We start from the raw sequence: 17998 nt of genomic DNA, 5'->3' as shown, positions 1-17998 counted from the left end.
ACCAAACAAACAAAAAACCTTCCTGGCTAGAGAGAGGCTGCCCTTTGGCAGGCTAGCCCAACTTCTAGAGATAGCAAAACTCCAGCCAGCCTTTGATAAACAAATTAACTAGCAAGGAGCCACGCCTCCTCCATGGGGCCAGTAGAGCCCTGGAGGCAGTATCCTTACGCCTCAGTCATCCCAGAGCCTGATACCAGGCAACTAAGGAGAGCCCAGTGAAAACAGTCAAACTAAGCAGTCCCAAGCTGTTCACCTCGCCCTGCCTTGCCTTTTGAACCTTTCGAATAGAAATCCCAAGAAAGGCCACAACCAAAGCTCTCCCCTCAGTCCTGTCTTGTGCAACCAGACCAAACCCAATGCTTCCCCTGGGACCGTGGATGGCACATGGTGCCCCTCTCTCGGGGACCTGTGACTGGAATAGAGTTTTCCTTCCAAGCTTCATTCCTGTCTCCTCCTGTGGCTGCCTCTTTACCATGCCATGTCCAGCGTGTTCCTTCAAATGAACGGCATTTGCCAAGAAGTTATTTAAAAAGGCTGGTTAACGAATTCTTGTTGCTATGGAAGGGCCCATTAGGAGTCTTCCATCTTTCTCTGAGTTTCAGTGAGGAAGTCTCTGAGAGAGGCTGAGGACAACCCACCATGGCCAGGCAGCCATCACCTTTCTTGCCATTGTCCCCACATGGGAACCCCCAGGAGACCCATCCACCCTCGGCGTCGCCCCTCACCAGCGTCGCCCATGGAGCTGAAGATGCTCTCGGTGACACACATGATGGTGTCGGTGGCCTGGTCGTAGCGGCCGATGGGCTCGCCGCGGCTGGCGAACTGTCGCACGTGCTGCAGGAGATCGTGCAGGGCCTGGCTGACCACGCTGGCCGCGGCGCTGACCTGCTTCAGGAGCTCGCTGTCATCGGTGGCTGCTTGGCAAGCACGGACACAGTTCTCCACCGAGCGGTCCACGAGCTTCCCGGCTTCAATCAGCTGCTCCTGGCACACGGGGGAGCTGATGGTGGGGCTCACCACCTGAAGGGACACAGGAGCAGGTCGTGGGCACTGGGAGTCAACTCCCAGTCCCCACCGTGCCCTTTCCACCAAGTCCCTTCCTGCTTTGTGCCTCCGTTCCTTAGAGGACCGAGGGTTACCCTAAACCGTCACTACAGTTTCTCATACTTCACGATTTCACTCTGTTTTGGTGACTTCTGACACCCACGGATTTTTATCTTCATTAGTCATACATAACGATACTATTGACAACTTCCTCAGAGAGAAATTTCTGGTATTGATGTCATGCCTCCTGCTTTTAGGAACCTCTAACTTGAGTCCTCTGAACTAGGATAATAAGACTAAGGGAACGGTATTTCTTTTCTAGAGACATCTGGAACTCTGTACCTCTTGGCACTTTAAAGAATGGGGGGTGGGGGTGTGTGGCACCTGGGTCACTCAGTTGTTAAGTGTCTGCCTTTGGCTCAGGTCATGATCCCGGGTCCTGGGATCGAGCCCTGTATTGGGCTCCCTGCTCAGCAGGAAGCCTGCTTCTCCCTCTCCTACCTGTCCTGCTGGTGTTCCCTCTCTTGCTGTGTCTCTATCTGTCAAATAAATAAATAAAATCTTTTAAAAAATAAAGAAGGAAAGAACAGGGGGATTCTGTCAGTGATCTGTCAGTGGGTACTGGAGAGTGCCCAAGGAAAGCATGAGCGATGCCATGAGGACTGCTCCTTCTGACACTACAAATCCCACTGGAGGATAGGACATGCCAGGCTAAGCTGGTCATGGAGCTGCAGAAGATGTTACGTCATCAAGTTGAGAAAACGGATACCTCCCATCTTCGGATGCACGAACACGTGTTGGGGAGGAAAAGGTACATGAAAACCAACAGGCCTGAGATTACCCCGGTTCTGCCATGGATAGCTTTTGGGGCCTCAAGCTACTTGTGAACATCTAGGGGCCTCAGTTCCCTGTTCGGCAAACTGGGGAGGATGTGCTCCACAAGGCGGAGTTCGACACCCAGCGTGTGCACATCGTAATGGGCAACTCAAACATGAACTTAAACAGGAACTTAAACCTGATTACCCTCACTCTGACACTGTGCAGTGCAGGAGGGGCACTCCCAAATCGGCAGATTATCTATGGACCGTGCATGAGGCTCTACTACATTTCCATGCAACACAACAACTCTTTGTGTGCAGGTGTAAAGAAGACACACTGAGAAGTCCGAAGGGGAGACACGGAGATCTGTGAGCAGAAACGGCCATTAGACACAGTCAGAGCCCCCTGTCTGAGGACTTGGGCAAAGAACAAATGATAAAAGCACAAGGGGGCAGTTAATGCCAAAATCCTACTATGTTATCATGACGACACCTGAAGCAAGCTCTAAATCTCAGACAATTGTAACAAATTCCACCTCTGTTTGCCCCCAGTGACTGGGGGCAGACCAGAGCATGTGACCCTTGGAGGAACGGGCCCATGGTGCCAGCTGGCTTACCTTGGCACACGCCACAAGCTGGGAGGTAGAGAGGGCACACTGGGTGGCAGCAGCAATCACCCTGTTCTGTAGGACCGTGTCTTCGGCTACTTGGGCAACATTCTTCGCCTTTAATACCAACATGGCGGCAGCATTGGCAACAGCTTTGGCCAAACTCATTAAAACATCCTAAGACAGGAATAAAAAAACAGTCATTTATTTTTTTTTTAAATCCCCCTTTATAGCCTAGAAATAAAATGTAACATTTTACTAGAATTCCATTTGAACTTTTTCTTACCAGTCCCTCCTAAGACACTTATTTTTCTGAAATGTCAACTCACCCTTAAACGTAATTAAAGAAAGAGACTTGTGTCCTAATGACATGTCTCTTACGCATTCAGTAGCATAAGGTTTAAATCTAAAACAGAGTCATTCCAGGGGAGGGTTTTTGTTTTAAGCGTGGATTCACATTCAGGTACCTCTCTAACACTGGGAGTCTTAATTAAGTCTCTTGAAGATGTGGTCGGTGCAGTAGCTCAAGAAAAGCTGAACTATAGCCAGACGCCATAAATACAACATACTGTGGGGAGGGTAGAATTCATGGCCTCCAAGTCATCGTGTTCTGCTGTCCCTTGAAAATTTATCACTTGGATTTCCATTTTGCACAAGGATCCAAGGTACCATCAGCAATTCAGGCACATCTCTGCCTCCAGAGGGCAATGTTGGACACACACAGACAATACCTACAGCTCAAGAGTCAAGGAGTGCTCTGAATGGAAGTTCTTCTCAGTGTTCTGTAGTCTTCCGGATAGGGATTAAGTTATTACGAGAAGTGGAAAGGGAGTCTGCATAAATAAACGAGCTACGAGCTACAAGCTCACTGAAGATGCAAGGAGCTTTGAGGCTTTAGAGATCAGTTTATACTTTGACTCAACAAAAAGGCGTTCTGTCTGCACGATGGAGAATCCTTTGATTCAGCCCACCAGATTTGTCACCCGCCTGGGTGACCTGAAGAATAACCACTGTTAACATTTAATTTGCTTCTTTGCTTTTAATACCGAAGGTAGTTTATTTGGTTTGGAAATGCCTTCCCGAACACATCCCAAACATATGAGGCATTTTTGTTTTGAACAAACATGTCAAGGCCTTCTCCCAGAGGAAATGTGGTCAGAAGTCTTTATTAATTCATCAGATAATGAAAAGCACTTTGATTCTGAATGCAAAGGGCACACACAGAGTCTTTACAAGGAGATACTTTATGAGGAGATATGTTGGAGAGAGAGGGTTCAGCTTGCACAATGTTACACAGAGCAGAAACTACATGCTATCTAGGCAGATCAGAAACCCATAAACCTACCGATTTACATAAACTGATTTTAAAATGGACAAAACCCAAGCACTCTTAAAGCAACAGTGTAGTCCAGTCTTTCTTTTAGGTCTCCAATGTTTATTAGATGTCCAAGAAAAAAGTAAATCCTGAGCTTCCAAAAGTTGAAGATGCTTTTAAGATCTGATTGGCACTTATCTGCCATGTAACTTTTAGAAACTGCTCCCAACAAGTCCTGTGAAGTTACGGTTCTTGAACACCTATCTTGATGCTCAGCGAACACTCAGTGTAAACGTCACAAATTATTTACAAAATTTAAAAAAATATTTAATAATAATTTAAAAATTATTTATAATTTTAAAAATTATTTGAATAATTTAAAAATAATAATTAAAAAAATATCTTTCCAAAGTGGGTCACAGTCCTCTTTTACTTGATATGAATTCGTCTTTTCACAGAGGGACCAAGATCTGGTCATGTAGACTCACGACTGTTCTAAAGGCTTTTGTTAGACTCATTAAAGAAATCCTGTTCCTCCTATTAATTTTGTCCCAAAAAAATACAGTTAGAAAAAGAATGTGATACGACAGCCACAGTTGCTGACAAGGCCTTTGTCAAACCTTTCAACAAGACCATGATTATGTAGCCCGTGTAAAATAAATCTTTGTTAACTCTGGGAACATGCAGTACATTGAGAACCCAAGAAAAGCTCTGAGATAAGATCTCAAGAATCAGAAAAATAGTGCATAAGAAATCCAATGTCAGTAAGCCAGGGGCTACTCATAACTGGCGAAGGGTATGGGATCACCTTACTGCAATGAGCTTTGCCCAGAGATCTTACAGAAACGGAAAGCATTCAAGTCAGGCCTTTTCCTGGCACGAAAGCCTCTTTGGGACCATACCGTGAACCTGAACCTGCTTTCCTAGCGTGTCTGAATACAAACCACAGGAAGCAGAGTTTGCATTCATATGTGATGATAACTGTCTGTCAAAGAGAGAAAGAAAAGAAAAAGTCTTCAGCAAGCCAAGATGCATGCAATGTCTGCAGGAAGAACCGTGACTTTCTTCTCAACTGTTCCAAACACTATGGGAAAGCAATCACATTTTGGAAGAAAGGAAGTTGACCATTTCATGTTAGTAAAGCCAAGTAAACCAACAGCTGAATGTCATATTTACCCAATTTCTAAGCAGGTGCCTGCCTACAAAGAATTTCCTACTCTAATACAAAAAGCAATAGCTAATACAAGGGCAGTTTGGGGATTCAGCTCATGGGAAGTCAGGATAGGGTCGCAGTTCATTGGAATTTTGTGGGATATATTTACGTAGTCTGTGTCAATTCTCTTTGAGTGAAATTACTACTGGCCATCCCGGCATAGAAATGGTTTCCAGGAATACTGCTATCCCCCACTTACAGGGCTCACCCTCCATCAAGACATGAATGTTCAATCAGGAACATGAAGAGGACATGAATGAGTCTTCTGGCCACAGCACACAGGTGTGCGGAAAGTAGAGAAGAAACAAACACATCTGTAGATGCAAGTTCCATGTATCACAACAGGTACAGCCATGTCTTAGCATAACTCATGCATCTTGTGCAGATGGAGTCTGGTAGTTCCAGAGAACACAGCATATAGAACTGCCACTCACGAAGCAAGAAACTTGAATTCTATAGTAAAGCTGAATGGTCTTTTTATTCTGAATGCTACTAGGAAACGTGACATAAGATTTGGAAAAAGCATCTTGCAGAGAATCTAGGTTCCAACAGTTAGCTGATTGAGAATGTACTTATATACTATTTAAAATTCAGTCTTAGGAAAAAGAGAGAGGCACGAAGGGCAGCTGCCTACACGGATGAGAGTGGACAAGTTCAGTGTAGCCTGGAGCTCCCCTTGTCTGTGGCATCTGGGAATGGAGGCAGAGAAGCTGAGCTCCTCCCTGAGCAGACAGCCCATCATGCAGGCCGTAAGCAGGGGCTATGGCTGTGCAGGAGAGGACGAATGGCACATATCTTTGGTATGCAACAAGAAGGGTGAATAAAAGAAAAAAGTCCCCACTATGCTGCTTTTGGATATGATACAGACAACAGACCCACCTCTGACCACGAAGGAGAGCCCATGCTCTGTGTGAACACAGTGTACGGGAGCACACGTTTCCTCTCTTTTATGCAGACTCCAGAACAATGCAGCTAAAAACTGTGCCCAGAAGAGGAAACAAGACTGGCCATGAGTCGATAATTACAGAGATTGGATGGAAGACACAAGGAAGTTCATGGCCTTATTCTCTCCACTTTTGTGTTTAATGAACATCCGGCATATGTTATGACCAGTGAGAACAGCTAAATAAGTGCTTTACAACAATGATGCAAGATACGAAAGGAAGTGAGTTTTTTAATTGAAAATTTAAAAAAAACTAACAAGGCTTGCCCCCAAGAAAATCCACTTCAATCTTGTTCTTGACAACCCAAAAAAGATTTGGTTTTTCACACATTCTCCCTGTTTGGATCTAGACCATCACTTAGACACCTGTCCAACATTACGGGCTGCAAATATCTTACTTGGAATCGCTCATCTGTCTCGTTCTCTCCAATCTGTCTCAGAAGATCCCCACTGGCTTGTCCAATGCTTCCAGCAGCAGTCAAAACTGTCTGTCGAGGCTAGAAAAACACACACTGGTTAGAAAGAAAATGCATTTCCTCCACAATGCCATCAGACAGCAGGGTAGCAAGAGGAATCCTGAGGGAGTGGCCTCCTCCTGCACCTAGATGAGAGTCTATTGGCCAGAGAGGAGACCTAAATATCCAGGTAAAATCTTTGCAAGCATGGGTGGCTCAGTGGGTTAAATTTCTGCCTTTGGCTCAAGTCATGATCTCAGGGTCCTGGGATTGAGCCCCACATCGGGCTCTGTGCTCAACAGGGAGCCTGCTTCTCCCTCTCCTTCTGCCTGTCTCTCTACCTACTTGCGTTCTCTTTCTCTCTGTCAAATAAATAAATAAAATCTTTAAAAAAAAAATTTGTGCAAGGAAATGCCTGATGTCTCACGAACTAGGCATAGGCGGATCGATTTGAAATGTTCAATCAATGAGTCCTGCTCAGCGGGTAGGAAGGTGATATGCACTTTACAGAAATTAGGGCACCATCCTGTATCCCCTTCAAATGTGTATTGACTGTGTATGTTTCTGAGGTTAAATCTAACCAAGTACCCTGGGGAGAGGGGACAGGGAGGTTTCCTACTAGCAGCTCAACCAGTCCCAAAAGTTGAACCATAGATTCTGTACCCAGTTCACCAAGTCCAAACCCAAACCTCATTCACTGGGTCTAGTTACATGCCCCACCAGGATGGAAGGAACAGCTTTGGATCGGGAGCCCTGTAGCACTCAAGGCTGCACCTGCCTCATCAGAACCTGAGTGACCGCGTGCCCCAAGAGCTCACCTCTCCAGAAGTAGGCTGCACAGCCTTCAGCAGGTCTGACACTGCCCCCGCGAGGGTCCTCGCAGCTCTGAGCAGGTCCTCCCCACTGCCCACCTCGTCGTCCATCAGAGCCGCCAACAGCTTCACGCCCTTGGACATCTCCGTCAGGTTGGAAGAAATGGTGGTGATCGCACATCCCACTGCTGTGTAGTCGGTGTCTGCAGGGTCACCTGGGACAGAGAAGGGTCGCCACGATCACAGGAGGGCGGTGAAGGGTGAGGAGAGCCCAGATGGGGGCGGGCTTCAGCCATCCCTCTGAGGGAGCTGGACACAGAGCCACACGCACACAGGGAGATGCCCGGCTCCCTGTCTCCGAGGCGCTGCTCCTCCCAAATCCTTTTGCCGGGAGGTCTCCTACAGTGCAATACTGAACACGAGCCCCTGGACAGTTCCAAAGGAAGTCTGGGCATCCCATGGCTCTTTCCCTTGGGTGCCCGTCAGCAGCTGAGGCACTGAAATGCTGCACGGAGAAGCCGAGACACTTGTGGGCTCTCACCCAACCTTGAAAGGTGTCACGAGACTATGGTAGGACAAGACGGACGGGGGCCCATGTGTTGTATCTATCCCTCCCAAGCCCATTTGAGACTAAGGTCCCAGAAGGGAGAAACCAGCTTCCGTACACTTCGCAGTCCGTCCCGCAGACGGGTGGACGGTGAGCAGAACTACATAAGGGCTTGTTGAAGGATGCGTGATATCGACGGAAAGGAATGAGATGCTCCCCGCCTTTCTCCTGGCTCAGTGTGAAGAAGTGCCTGCAGCACTCAGAGCGCCTAAAAATAGATGAGCCTCTCATCCTCTGAAAATCTGTTGTTTCAATCAAAGAACAGTGATTGTTTCTAAAGCACAACCGCAAGACAGCACCAAGCCCTCAGAGACTCACCAGCAGTGAGGTTAACCACCGAAGCTGTTCCAGCTGTGATCGCATCCACCTGAGAGTGGATTTCGTGTTTGGACTCGTCGACTTTGTTCTGAACCCACACCCGCGACGCCTGCAAAACCAGACAAGGGCACGACACAGTCACTGCGTGGAACTGCCTGGGACACCAGAGACTTCGTGCCATAAAATGAGACCAGCATTTTGTCTGTACTCTTGTTCCTGGGCAGGCGCCAGCGAGGGTCTCCGGTCATCTTAAGCAAGGTCTTTAACAGGCCCCCGGCTCATTCACTGATGGCAAACAGCACAGACGTCCTCCATGCTGCCTCCACTGTTCTTTTCTTGAGCTATTAGGATCTTAGGAAATTTCCATATGGCTTTATTTAGGTAAATTTAATAAAAAATGAGAATTAATGTCTCATCATATTACTGCCCACCAGTAACCGCAACTGTTAATTTCTACCTTGTAAAAAAACAAGAGAGCAGGGTTAGAATTAGAATTGCAGCTCACGAGTGTTCTCTGTCAGTATAAAGATTGTCTTTTGTTAACACGAATGTGGTGTGGACATGGCACCTTTCCTGGAAGGACTGGGCCGGGGTGGGGGTGGCAGGAAATGGGTCAAGACCTCAGTTCTAGATCTAGCTCTATCACTGACAAGTGACGTGACCTTGGGCATATTACATCTAGGTCCTGTGAATTACATTTCTTCTACTGTAGGAATTCAGAGGTTTTTACAAACCTTTCCAGATCTTATACTTTATGTTCATGGGAACCTACACATAGCAAACTCTCTATTTCCTGCCATTTCTGGACTTAGCCACTAAGTGATAATTTCCATTCATAATGATGACCCTGCGGCAACAGACGATGCCAATCTGCTTCCCCAAACATGCCAATAATATTATTTGAGATTTAGGATGTGTCTAGCACTAATCATATTTTTTGGTATACCAATGCTTTAAAAGTTGGTGAAGTTGGACTGTTAAGACCAAATATTTTAAAGCCATCTCAAAAGGGTGCTGGATATGGGGGGGGGGGTGGTCTGCCTCATGTATTTTTACTCGGAAGATCCCCCACGAAGACTGTGTAATGATTTCAGGTACTTGGGATACAAAGCACCAAGTACAGCAGCACCTGCAGGAAGGCAAGCCAGCAAGCGAAAGTCACAGCATTCCGGGAGGTCCTGCAGGACAGTTATCCTGGTGGGGCAAGATGGTGCTGGGCTGAGGTCTGCATCTCGGCCCTGGCCTGGGATGGCTCTGTCAGTCCTCATGGGGTGGTTTTCAGGCCTGATTGTCCACTAAAGCCACCTTGAGAGATGAAACAAGCAGGCTCCAACCTTCATGACAGGATATTTTTCTGGTTTGAGTTGGGCCTCAGGCTTGGTTCTTTAAGCTCCCCCAGGTAATTCTAACATGCAAAGCAGGTCTGGGAAGGACAGTGCCAGCCAGTGCTTCATCAACTTTAATGTGCACACCAAACAGCTGGAAGTCCATGAAAATGCAGATTCTGATTCCGATGGTTGGGGCAAGGCCTACAATTCCACACCTCTCAAGAGATCTTATGTATTGGCAATGCTGCTGGCCTGTGGGCCACAGTCAGAGTAGGAAGGGGCTAGGTAATTTCAGGTGGCAGCACCTACAGAAAGGCAGCTAATTACCCTGCCCTTCTGAGGAGCTGAACGGTAATGCAGTGGTTCTCAAAGTGTGGTCCTGAGACAGCAGCGGAGGACCTGAGGACTTGTTGCAAAGGCAGAAAATCTCAGGGCCTACCCCAGACCTACTGAGTCAGGAAAGAGGGGATGGAGCCCAGCAATCTGTTTAAACGAGTCTTCCAGGTGACTGATGCATGCTAACATTTGAGAAGCACTGGTAACAGCTAATGCTCACTGAGCTCTCACTACGTGCTAAGAACTCTACACACGACAGGATTACCACGTCTTCCTAAGGACCCTGTGCATGCACGACAAAATGGAAGCATATAGGGAGTAAGTTGCGCGGATTCACACAGACGCTAGCAGTAGAACTGGGATTTGAACCCAGATCATGTGACTCCAGAATTGAAGTTCTTGGCCCTTAAGAGGTATTGCCAATACCCAGTAGCAGCCCACGATTCTCTTCCTGGGGGTACCACTTCACTATAAAGACTCCATATATTGGGGAAAACAAAACAAAACAAACCCATGTGTTTCCATTTCACCTGGCTGGATAAAGATTTTCCCAGCTGAACGCAGACACAATGCAAAGCCGTGCTTTGTGCCAGGCAGAGATCCTAATGAAAAGCATGAACAGTATTTACCATATCTTGGCCGAGGGGTGGCAGTGAATCCAGCTCGCTGAGGTCGTCCTGGGCCTGCTGGACAGCGTGCATGCTTGTGTTGATGGTCCCCATGAGGGCCTGCTGGGCTGAGGTCTGCAAAGGCAGATGACCGCAGATGACCACAGGGCATTCATAACCTCTCTCCTGGGACTGACACCGCCCTCTATACAAAATACAGCCAAACTGAAGTCCAGCCTCAAGACAGAATGGTCCGTGCTGTGTGTCGACAACCCCAAGCACCTCCTATTTCAAGCAGGGGGCTGGGACAGAGATTGTATGACTAGAATGCTCAATGTGGGTGTATGCCATAGAGAGGTTATGATCAGGAGAGCGTGGAGAGCCACTCAGCTGACCCGAAGACTGAGAGAGAGTCCTTGCAAGGGAGCTACTCCACTCCGAGTAGTGAGGACTAAAGAGCTCATGCATAGGAAACATGTTCCACCCTGCTTACTAAGTAAGAAAGGACTGCACCCCAACCTGGAGTCAACACGTTTCTTCAGAGTCAAATCACTTCTGAGCTTTCAGGCTTTTCAGCTTTTATAAAGTTCTTCCCCAGCAGCGCCTGATTCCTGAGCAGGCAGATCGGCAGTGACAAGAGGCAATGATCCACTCAGGGGAGAGTGTGGATCACTAGAGACCCAGTCTATTTCTAAGACCCGCCGAGGGCCACCCTGGGCTAAATAGCAGCTTGATGCTGTTAAGGCAGGGAAGCAGGGCTCTCCATACTCTGTACTGCCAGTCACGTGGAGAGGTCACAGTTGCCCTCCAGTCCCCGAGGACACCCATGATCCCACACAGGGAGTTACTAATACACCCCATTTAAAGAGAGCGCTGAATAGCCAGGTACTGGGACCATGCAGCAAAGAGCCACGGCTCGGAGGGGAACGGGTGAGAATGTGACAGTGCACGCCAGCTCTCCCAGGCCCGTGTCTCTCTCTACGCATCACAGGCAGCCTACTGACGCCCAGCGCCAGCGTGGGGGATGGCTCACCAGCGGGGGCATGTGCCCTCGGTGCATCTGACCAACCACGACCTGCTGCTGCGGTGATGGCATGCTGCCCATGTTGAAGGTCTCAGGCCCGCTGGAGCCTGAACGCATCACGGCAGGCAGCGCCACGGAGCCGTGCTCCACCTTCCCGGCCCGATTGAACTGCTGCTGCAAGATGGTGGACCTGCAGGAAACAGGCGTTGGGTCACTGGGGGGTGGCCACTCACATACAGTGACATGATAAGACACCATGGGCATCACAGCTGTTTGCTGCGTTATGCGGTGGAGGCCAACTCAAAAGAGGTATATACAGACGGAACTGTGAGTGAGGTAGCACCGAAGTACTCAGAAGAATCCTGAGATGAATCTTTTTACAGTTATTAATACAAATAAGCATTCTCAGTTGGAGCATTCATTTAACAAATATCTCTGTGGGTCAGGTTCTAGTTTAGGCATTTGGGGCATCGGTCATTTAGCCTTAGACCGAAAGGAGAAGTACAGAAAGGAACTAAAAGAGAATCTCCCACAGCTTAGCTCTCATCCCCCAGGTCCAAGGCCACTGACCACAGAGGGCACTTAAACACCTTTGGAGCCTTGATAGCCTTGATGGTAGGATAGACTTTGGCACCTCCTCCAGATGAGTTTTTAAAAAGTCCAGGAAGATTCCTAGGACATTTAGTTTAAAAAAGAAAAATCAATTTTTTACTTCCGATATGTTCTTAGAATGAGTAGTAAGGACTTTGAACATGTGAAGGTGGACTGTCTGTGCAGCAGCCCAGAGCACAGACCCCATCCAGGGAGAGTCTGGGGGGGGGGGTGGTGTGGGAGGGAGGGAGAGAGAGAGAGAGAGAGAGAGAGAGGGTGTGTGTGTGTGTGTGTGTGTGTGTAGGGGCAGACTAGGTGAGCAGCTGCATTAAGGGACCAGGCCTCTGACCCAGGGTTCTCCAACCATTAGATCATTCCCTATTGCCCAGGGCAAAGCTCATGAGGCAGGCTAGGATACTAGAGAGCAGGAATCTGTGGAAGAACAGGGATGTCTGTGTGGCACGGTTGGCACTAGGAAGGGTAGATGTGGGGGCCCCAGGGGGAAGTCAGGGGCATCCTGTGATCTTAGCCAGTGTCTAATGCAGGGAGAAGTGGCAGGCCTTGTGATGGGCTTCCATGGTAAAAGACAGTAAAGAGTGTCAGTGCTCTGGGCTCAGACACTTACTCAGCGGCTCTTGGAAGGACAAGTGCAGCAGAGTCCTCTGAGGGGAACAACTCAATCTGCCAGAAAGCACTAGCTTACTGATTTTCAGCTAATGGTCATTAATAATTCCAAGGACTTAAGGTGCTCTACAAGAGGGTACCACGTACATGAAATGCATCGCATCATCAGGTTTGGTTCCAAATTGTGTACTAAAATAGGGGACAAAGGGAAAAGCACCTTCAAGGTGATTATGAAGCCAATCAAGACAAAGTGATGGAGTATGGAAATGTGCGAGAAGCAATTAGTATGACTTAGCAAGTTCAATATGAATTTTCTAGAACTTTCTGTCAGTTTGCGGTAAGAAACATCACAAGATCTGAACTGACTCATTGCCCTGCCTCATGGGTGCATCTGAAGTAACTTTCAGAGCTTTGATTTCCTCAGTCATGGACAGGCAGAAACATCTGGTCTACCTCTTGCATCGGGGGTTGTTATTGGGGTGAAATGAGACAGCATGCTAGACATATGGAGTAAAGTGTATGCAAGAAACATATTATCACAATGCTCTAAGTAATATAAGGGGGAGCAGCTGCTCAGATTCCCGCAAAGTAACACCTATTAGAGGTTACTTAATTTTAATACATCTCAGTTTCCTTACATATAAAATGGGGTTGAGACTGTTCTGAATTGAAAGTGATGATGAAGATGTTAAGAACAGTAAATATTTATGATGTGCCAGGCACTGTTTCATGCACTTTATTAATAATTCAATCATCAAAATAAAGTATATAAGGTGATACTATCATTATTCTCATTTTATAGCTCAGATGAAGGGGCAGAGGAAAGGTGTAATGTCCCCAAGGCCACACATTGAAAGAGACCCAAGGGGCACCTGGGTGGCTCAGTCGGTTAAACATCTGACTCTTGATTTCAGCTCAGGTCATGATCTCAGGGTTGTGAGATCAAGCTCTGCCATCAGGCTCTGTGCTACATGTGGATCTTGCTTGAGATTCTCTCCCTCTTCCTCTGTAACCCACCCCCCAATCTGTCCCCTACTCTCAAGAAAAAAAAAAAAAGAAAAGAAAAAGAAAAAAAAAGAGGGTGACTGGAGATTAGAACCCAGGAAGTCTGGCTCAGGAGTCCATGTTTTAACCATTTCCCTCGACTGCCTCATGGCACCTGTGGCATGTAGGGGGCATTCTATAAACAATAACTCCTTCACTGTCACAGAAGCCCACTCTCCAGCCTTTGATGAAAATGACACAAGTTAGGAGATTTAAATGAGCAACTGCAGAACAGGACTCATGAAATAAAAAATAAATAAATAAAAATACTTACTTTTTTGGAGAAACAGACTCTTCCAGCATAGTCGACTCCTCATCCCCCTCTAATCCAAATCTATCCTTACTTTGTTTCTGAGGTAAAACGAAACAAAAAGGAAACTCAGCAGGTCTTGATGCAAAAACCTTTTAAGACACCTTCTAAAAGGAGCTACACAAGCAAATATGTTGAGATTTACCCCCCAATTCTTTATATTGGAGTAGGTGATGGCTGAAGAAAAACAAACGTAACAATAAAAAATAAATACATTGTTTAATGCAATATAGAGATACATGCCTTCTGTGTTTATTACTGCATTGACTAAATTTCACACAGTTAAAATCAAGATGTAAATACGGATGTTCTAGTTGAACTTGGTTATTTCAGTGGGCTTTTTCTTGAAGTCTTTGGCAGTCTGTCTGAATACCACTATGGTATATAACTATATATACCATAGTAGTATATTTGAGAATTTGATAAAAATTTGATAAAAATTTATGAAATTCAGTAATTTGGTAAAAATTCATGAGGAACACCTGGGTGGCTCAGTCAGTTGTGCACCTGACTCTTGATCTCAGCTCAGCTCTTGGCCTTGGGGTCATGGGTTCAGGCCCCAGAACAGGCGTCAGTCTGGGCACTGAGCCTACTTTAAAAAAAATTCATGAAAAATATGAAGAATATTTTCAGATCCTCAACCTAGGTTTCTAAAGAAGCTGGAAAGCATAATAGAACTACCTAGAGAGGAAGATGCTGAGGGGTTAGCTGGTCTCATTCATTAGCTAAGTGAAGCCCTACTGCTTGTTACTCGACAGTAAGAATATAAATATAAACTTCAGCTAAAATGGAAATTCTTATGGAATCTTGAGGTTAAAAGACTGCACACTCAAGCAATGTTAATGTTAAGATTAAATTAGTGGGTTAAGTACTTCAAATTAGGGTTGTTTTGTGTTGTTTTATTTTTTCCAGGTAGCCGCATCATCTAAGTGAGTGTTTTTAAAAAAGCAACTTTCCCAATTGGCATCAGTCTGAAATACCTTTTTGAGGATAATGTCAATGTAGCCCGCAATCAGCTGGGATATCTGCTCTCCTTCAGTGGTTTGTACAGAATAGTAGCTTTCCTGGTACTCCCCAAAATCCTGAAAAAATGGCATTAGAAGAAATATAACTACATCATGTCATCATGTAGCTATAGTTTTAAGGGTAAGGAGGTCTAGTCCTGGAACAAAATGGCATCGACTCACTTTTCCCTTCTCTTCTCCTCTAAACACTACTGAATACCCTACAATCTAGTAAAAGGGCTCTGAAAGCTGTAAAGGTAGATTGACTGGGGAGCACAGGACTTGAGAAAACACATTCTGGTGAATTTTTAGGTTTTCTTTTATACCTGATTACTCCCAGGTGACTGCCTGAAACCCAGAATCTCCAAAAGGCAGGATTTCAAAGGCCTGTCCTTTTTTGACAAAGGACCAGGAGAGGAGAAGCCCAATGGAGCCCCAGACCAGCTCCACAAGCTGGGCAGAGCAGCAGCTGCAGAGCAGTGAAAGCCTAGGCCGTCCCGGCCCCCGCTCCACCATGCAAAGAGGCAGGTAGTCTTACCCTTGTGCAACAGTGGTCACACGAAGCCTGCACCCTCCTAACCTGCACCCAATGGCATAATAGAGACAGGCCCGGTAGCTTCTGCCTATCCCCAAAATGGTCACCCAGCAATAGCAGGTGGGCCTAGGAAGCGTCTTTACAAACAGTGCCATCAAGTTTTGAGTAAGAACTGGGCAGTGTCAAAACAATCCAGAACACACTACAGCAAAGGCCACAAAAAGAGACCAGAACACCACACTAAATCTGAACAAGATGACTAATAAAACAGAATATTTAAGTAGGAGCCAGAGTCTCCTCACTTAATAACCATAATGCCTAGATGCAATTTAAAAAAATCACTACTCATATCAAGAGCCAAACAACTATGATATGAGTAAGAAAAGATAATCAATTGATGCCAATAATGAGAAGAATCAGATATTGGAATTATCTCATAAAGCAGCCACTATAAAGTATGTTTCATAAATTACAAATTCTCCCAAAACAAATAGTAGGCTTCAACAGAGAAATAAATCAGAAGAAGGAACCACATAAAAATTATAATACGGAAAAATGCGATAACTAAAATTTTAAAAACTTACATGATAAAGTAGTGTGGAGATGACAGAGCATAGAATCAGTAGACTTGAAAACAGATGAACAGAATTTAGTCAATCCCAACAGTTGAAAGAACATAGACTCAACAAAAGACAAAAAACAAATAAAGGACCTATAAACCAGACCTTCAGGGTTCTATGGGATAATAAAAGATGTAACATTCATATCATCAAAATCCCACCTTGGGAGAATGAGGGACCAAAAAAAAGTATTCAAGGAGCGCCTGGGTGGTCTGTCAATTAAGTGTCCAACTCTTGATTTCAGCTCAGGCCATGATCTTGGGGTTGTGAGATCTAGCCCCACGCTGGGCTCTGCACTCAGTGCAGAGTCTGTTTGAGATTCTCTCCTTCCTCGTCTCCATTGCCCCTCCCCCCATCAGCTCACATGCTCACACATCTCTCTCTCTCTCTCTCAAATAAATGCATCTTTCAAAAACAAAAAAAGTATTCAAAGAAATAATGGCTGAAAGTATCCCCAAATTAAAGACACATACCTACAAACTCAAGAAGCTGAGCATATTCCAAATACAATGAACCGTGAGAAATCCACACCAGGAACTTTAGAGAGTGACATACTGTCTACAAGTGAATACCAATTTGAATGACAATTTCTAATCTGAAACCATGGAGGCCAGAAAGAAGGGCTCAAGTGCTAAAAGAAAGAACTGTCGATGTCTAATCCTATACCTGATGAAATGATCCTTTATGAATGAAGGGGAAATAAGGACATTCTGAAAAAATATCGAAAGCTGAGAGAATCATTTTTAGCAGATCTAACTTCCTTTAAAGAATGGCTAAAGGAAGCTCTTCAAACACGAAGAAAATGATAACAAGAGGCTGGGAACATTAAAAAGAAAACAGCAGGATAGATAAGGAAAAAAATAAGGAAATGTAGAAACTTATCCTTTACCTCTTGAGTTTTACTTAATCATATTCTATGGTTGCAGCAAAAGTTTTAATACCATCTCATGCGGTGTTCAATGTACATGGAAGTATTTCTTTGAATAATTATTTTCAAAAAGTGGGGAGTGTAAAGAGACCTAAATAGAAGTGAAGTTTCTATGCCTCTCTTGAAATGGTAAACACCCACACCTGTGGGTTATAATTATTCTTACATATATCTAGATCACTAAGAATGCTAAGCAAAGACATATGCTCAAAAGCATTATAAATAAACCAAAATAGACCTCTCCCAAAAGAAGGCAACAAAAATAGGGAAAAAGAAATGGAGGGGGTGAACAGAAAAATATTATAAAATGATAGCTTTAAGCTTTAATATATCAATAATTAGATTGAAATATAAATGGTCTAAATAGGCCAATTAAAAGAGACTGAACAAGTAGATTTTTTAAAAAGCACAATCCAACTTTATCAAATATAATATAGGTAGGTTGAAAGTGAAAGGATGGAAAACTATGTCATGCAAACATTAATTTGAAAAATCTCGAGTGGTTATACTAAAATTAAGCAGATTTCAGAGGAAACAAATTTATAAGGAACAAAAGAATTAAACAGTAAAATAATTTCTCCATGAAGATGACAAAGGGATCTTAAATGTGCATGTAAGCACCAAACAGAGCTTCAAAATACATGCAGTAAAAGTTGAAAGGAAAAATACAAAAACCTGCAACTGTTGTCAGGATAGGGAAGACTGGAACACCACCACCAGTTAACAGGGTCTAATGGATATTTTAATACTCTTGTCAAGTACTCATTGAACATTCTCCCAGAATGACCATATCCTGTGATCTAAACCAAATCTTAAAATTCGAAGACTTGAAATTAGGCACTGTATATCCTTCAACCATAAGAGAACTGAACTAAAAATCAGTAACAGGAAGACAACAGGAGAAATCCCCAAA

The 17998-nt window shown here is 45.1% G+C and overlaps 1 protein-coding gene across 5 annotated transcripts in view; it reads right to left on the bottom strand.

The window, feature by feature from the left end:
- TLN2 (talin 2) overlaps window positions 1-17998 on the bottom strand; it is a 424752-nt gene that overhangs the window by 138466 nt on the left and 268288 nt on the right. For all 5 annotated transcript variants that reach the window (XR_009355411.1, XM_059180687.1, XM_059180690.1 and 2 more), the window contains 9 exons: window positions 14979-15080; window positions 13963-14039; window positions 11439-11619; window positions 10427-10540; window positions 8134-8242; window positions 7215-7423; window positions 6340-6438; window positions 2480-2647; window positions 726-1020 (listed from right to left, as the gene is read on the bottom strand). Coding sequence is in view for 4 of the 5 variants with exons in the window: in XM_059180687.1 (XP_059036670.1) it covers window positions 726-1020; window positions 2480-2647; window positions 6340-6438; window positions 7215-7423; window positions 8134-8242; window positions 10427-10540; window positions 11439-11619; window positions 13963-14039; window positions 14979-15080 (1354 nt within the window). In the remaining variant the exon portion in view is untranslated. The remainder of the gene's footprint in view (window positions 1-725; window positions 1021-2479; window positions 2648-6339; window positions 6439-7214; window positions 7424-8133; window positions 8243-10426; window positions 10541-11438; window positions 11620-13962; window positions 14040-14978; window positions 15081-17998) is intronic.

Source organism: Mustela lutreola, chromosome 7 (genome assembly GCF_030435805.1).
Source record: "Mustela lutreola isolate mMusLut2 chromosome 7, mMusLut2.pri, whole genome shotgun sequence".
In the NCBI taxonomy this organism is placed as follows: domain Eukaryota; kingdom Metazoa; phylum Chordata; class Mammalia; order Carnivora; family Mustelidae; genus Mustela; species Mustela lutreola.
Note: the sequence above shows the minus strand (reverse complement) of the source record. Positions and strands in the feature narration are given on the sequence as shown.